The 4,295-nt window shown below is 42.8% G+C and overlaps 1 protein-coding gene across 3 annotated transcripts; it reads right to left on the bottom strand.

Moving 5' to 3' along the window:
- Window positions 1–369: 369 nt before the first annotated feature.
- LOC117583111 (adiponectin receptor protein) lies at window positions 370–4,059 on the bottom strand. 3 transcript variants are annotated; one of them, XM_034271292.1, is made up of 7 exons: window positions 3,913–4,058; window positions 2,988–3,373; window positions 1,978–2,076; window positions 1,385–1,737; window positions 1,024–1,325; window positions 886–965; window positions 370–818 (listed from the first exon to the last, which is right to left on the bottom strand). In XM_034271292.1, exons 2-7 carry the CDS (start codon window positions 3,339–3,341, stop codon window positions 684–686), a joined length of 1,323 nt encoding a protein of 440 aa, XP_034127183.1. In that variant the 5' UTR covers window positions 3,342–3,373; window positions 3,913–4,058; the 3' UTR covers window positions 370–683. The 3 variants fall into 3 exon arrangements, with proteins under 3 accessions (XP_034127183.1, XP_034127184.1, XP_034127186.1); XM_034271293.1 differs by lacking the exon at window positions 1,978–2,076 and having other exon boundaries at window positions 3,913–4,059; XM_034271295.1 differs by lacking the exons at window positions 2,988–3,373; window positions 3,913–4,058 and adding an exon at window positions 2,183–2,371.
- Between the last annotated feature and the right edge of the window lie 236 nt (window positions 4,060–4,295).

Raw genomic sequence — 4,295 nt, 5'->3', positions numbered from 1 at the left:
ATGAAATTACGCATTACGAAATCAGACTTCAATACAAATACAATTTAGAAGTCTTCTCTTTATTTATTTTTTGCATACGCTAAAATTTATGAGTACGATGGTAGCTGCTGTGAAAATAAGCACTGGTACGAGTATGTGTGGGATTGAATTTAGAATTCAACGTCAATTTCGAACTCGTAAAACGTTTTAATTGTTCCATATAATCCTTACGATTCTAAGCTCATCTAATTATATAACTTAAAAACGGAATTTGCTTGCCTCTTGTTTGCCTTTTCAAAAGGATTCGAGTAACCCTGAGCGAATGCCACGCCCGTCTGACAAAGCAATCCCTTTGATTAACTAAAGATAGAAATAAGTAAACGAAATTTGAATTTTATAAATACTTGTACATATATTAATTACTCTACTGCAAATTTCATTCGATAATCAACTTTTGCTAGATTTTCCTTTTGTATAATGAACGATTTTGAATTTGATGATAAATGCGCGTAAATTATGTTTGGAATATGGATCGGGTTTTTATCTATTCATATAACAAGGTACAGATGCTCACCAAACTCTAAAAATGGTTGCATTGTAAAAGTGCGCTAAATCGCAGTAATGTGTATGTGAATATACTCGTATGTGTGGGATTCTATTTATATATGATTGTATGATTGTATCCTCAGTATCCACATCAGCTTCTAGAAGGTAACAGGCTCAATCGGCACGGTGCATTCGCTATACATGACACGGTACATGGCCATCTCGGAGATGCCATGATAGTGCACAAAGGCGGCAGCAATCACAAGGATGTGGAATATCTGATGCGATTGTCCCTGCAAAATAATATTTATCCATTGAGTCAAGCATTTTTCTTATCTCAAAAAATAACCCAAACCGTACCCAGATGTCGAACTTTCCAGGGAACCAACGCTCGGGCACACGTAGAGCATACAGCAGAGCACCGATTATGTAGAGTAGACCTAATAGAGAGACGAATTAATATTTAATATATAAACATTCTCTGCATATGCAAGTTACCCATGAGAATAAGCCAACCCAAACTGGCACGACTCATCTGGCTGAACCAGCCCTCCATGACGCTGTAGTGAATGGCTGGAATGACGCCAGACAGTCCAAAGCTCATGAAAACGCCAGCGCGCAATGGACGGAGTGCTGGCTCCGAGAACTTATCCCACAGTGAGACAACGATGGAGAGCACGCCCAGGACAGAGACCACAGAGAGATAAATCACCTTTGGCTGGTAATGACAGTAGAAACCATAGTACAGCCAAGGTACAAAAGATCCCATAATAAGCAACGCAATTCCACAGTAGTCGAGCCTGTGGGTAAACAAAATAATTAGCAAAAATACACTTACAAAAACATGCACGGAACTCACTTTGAAAACAGTCTTCCCATCTCTACAGAGTGACAGCTTAGTGTGTGGAAAGCAAATGAGAATCCTAAACAAACGATGGCCCCGATAAAGAAGGCGCCAAATACGATTTTCTCCTGTGTCTGAATCTCCACTGAGGGACGCGTAATGAAGTAAACAGCCACGCCAATGAAGGCAATAAAGCCCAGCAGATGTGTCCAAATGTTTCCCGTTTCCGTGTGAATGCGGAAAATCGATTTGAAGCACGCCCGGAACGAGGGCAGCGGTGGGCGATGTCCACGGTGTAGAAAATCGTTATCCTGCAGCCATTTTGGTAGATTTTTGTAGTGGCACACCTTCCAGCTGGCCTCCCAGACCTATACACGTCAGAGAAAGTTAATTATAAACGTTAGTGAACTGGTGACTAAAAGTTATGGGGGGTGGGTTCGAGTATGGGCTTGGGTCAGGGGCATAGTTTCAACACAAACCAAAAAACAAAGTACAAATTATTTATATATTTATTCAAAAGAAAATAAAGTGCAACAATGTCACGGAATATCACACGAAAAGAGGAGTTCCGCTTGAGCCACAGTTCATCAATTATTGAAAATACTTACCTTGCGTACAAATTCCTCGGCCTGCTCAGCGGCATTGTGAGCCAATGCACCCAAATCGATCTCGTCCGACAGCACACCAGCTTTCAGCACTTCCGTCATCTAAGGGAAGGAAACGATATGGGAATTACATATGCTTCGAACAATAAAAAACAAAAGCTTAAACTACACATTCAAAACGTTAAAACGAAAAGCAAATGGGACTGACGTCTTTATCGATGGCTTGACGCTCAATTGTATCCTCGTTCTGGTTCTTCTTTGGTGCCTCCTCGTTCGAAGCCTCACTCTTTGGTTCCAGATCCGGGTCAAAAACACTCAAAACAACCTCCGGCTGGGACTGCTGCTTTTCTGGCATTTTGAGCGGCAAACAGAGATTCGTTTAAAAACTAAATCTAAGTGTGCGGTACAACGAGCGTTTCAACTTTGAAGAATCTGACTGTCGCATACTTAGTTGAAACGGTTTGTATAAACTTTGGTTGGCGGAACAAGACGACAACAACAGCAACAATAACAAATGCGCCTGGCGATAAGATAGCGCGCCCGAAGCTGCCTCTCTCTCCGTACCAAACGACCCATTATCAGCTCCACATCTGACGTTGTTTGGTTATTTTTCCCACAGTGTACGGGCTGAGCCGTATCCGTGATTGAAAGTATTGAGTGAACTGTTTAACGGAAATGCCTTTAAAACCTTTCCAGTGTAGTTATATGTGTCGAATGTTCTATATCTTTTGCAATTGCCACCTGTGGCAATAAGGCAATATACACGTTGTGGGCCTCTGCAATAGTTCCCCCGATAAGGGCAGTCGTCGAAAACGACATTCAAAAGACTGCAGATACTTGGAGTACCCTGCCTGCGGCGTGCGCTCCCTGACTGCGACCAACAAAAAGGCGATAAGAAAACGCGCCGCCGGGTCAGCGATAAGGGAAACACAGCACTTGACTGCGCAAAATTATTTTTGCACAGCTGTTTAGCGTAAACGACAGGGACGAACTCAAACGGCGGGTCAACTCACCTCAGCCTCGATGAGCTGTGTGTCCTCCGGTGTGGAGGGCAGTGGACATCCGGCATCATCCTCCTCGCCCAGCTCATCGTCGTATTCCAGCAAATGGAGATCATTAGTGCTGAGAGAGTCATCTGGTCCCCAGCCGCGTCGCTTGCGAAGAATCATTTGTACCTGCTCGAAGATATCTTCCTCGGCCTCATCGCTGCCGTGATGTGTGGCCGTTGTGGTTGCGGTGGTCGCCGCACCCGCAGACGATTGCCCAGACGAGTCCAAGCCAGTGGTTGCAGTGGAAGTCTCCTCCACCTCGGCTGACAAATCGCTGACCGACTTCTTGCGATCAAAAAGATCCGTGGCAGATTCCATGACAGTCCCTTTAGCTTCCCAAACAAAAAGTTCTGAAATGTAAGAGTTCCAATTATCACAAGATATCACATTCTAGAAAGCAAAAGCCTGCTTGCTTTTTCTGTGTATTTTATAGGGGAATTGCTATATTGCGGCAATGTCAATTTGATATGAATACAAATGTGGCTCCCAGCAACAGTCCAAGTGACCTTTGTATCCCAGCTGGTTCTATAGCGTACGGACATGGCACAAGTATGAGTGTATGTGCTTTGTGTATTTTGTATCGTTTAGCAAGTTGGCTGCCAATTAAAACTTTACATAAGATGTGGCAGAGCGTTGTCAACGACAGCAGGAGTGGTGGACAGGTGTCCAATGACAACAAGGACACTCATTGATAACAGCCACATGACACTCATTGAGAACTTCGGCCACAAGGCCACGTGAGAACCACCAAGAGACACTTTGGATGCACATTACTTTTCTCCACCTGCGCAGTGCACACAACTCAGTTTTCTCAGTCCATTAAAGCCAGCACGGCCACAACAATTAAGAAGTGGAAAAGATTTCACTCGATTCGCCATGCGTCACTTACATATTTATGCGCTTCCTGAAGCTTGCGCTGCTCTTGGTGTAACTCCAAAGAATCTTCGAAGTTAGCACTTGGCCCAGTTAACAATTTTTAACTTTAATTTCAGGATTTAATTATTTTTCAGAATGTTTCAGTGTAACCGCGGACGTCTCTGTAAAATGGTCGTCCGACCCTCAAAAATATACCTAAATAGACTTTCTCATTTGGAAAATATACCGAATCTACAAATACGCAAAAAATGCGTATTTCTCAAATTTGATATTTATTTAATATTACTAACAAGTTACACCTCTCAGCCCTGAAGCTAAAATTTTATCGAATTGATGAAAATAGTTTCAAGCGAAAAAGGTTAAAAAAACCATAAGACGTAACGTATTTAAGTAAGA

Source organism: Drosophila guanche, unplaced genomic scaffold, assembly GCF_900245975.1.
Source record: "Drosophila guanche unplaced genomic scaffold, DGUA_6, whole genome shotgun sequence".
NCBI lineage: Eukaryota > Metazoa > Arthropoda > Insecta > Diptera > Drosophilidae > Drosophila > Drosophila guanche.
Note: the sequence above shows the minus strand (reverse complement) of the source record. Positions and strands in the feature narration are given on the sequence as shown.

Excerpts from the sequence above, each read along its gene's own strand:
- LOC117583111 (XM_034271292.1), bottom strand. The coding sequence starts at position 3,341 with ATGGAATCTGCCACGGATCTTTTTGATCGCAAGAAGTCGGTCAGCGAT. Across the intron at positions 966-1,023 it reads GGGTTGGCTTATTCTCATGG|GTCTACTCTACATAATCGGT; the intron begins GTAACTTGCATA and ends TCTCTCTATTAG. Across the intron at positions 819-885 it reads CTGGAAAGTTCGACATCTGG|GGACAATCGCATCAGATATT; the intron begins GTACGGTTTGGG and ends ATTATTTTGCAG.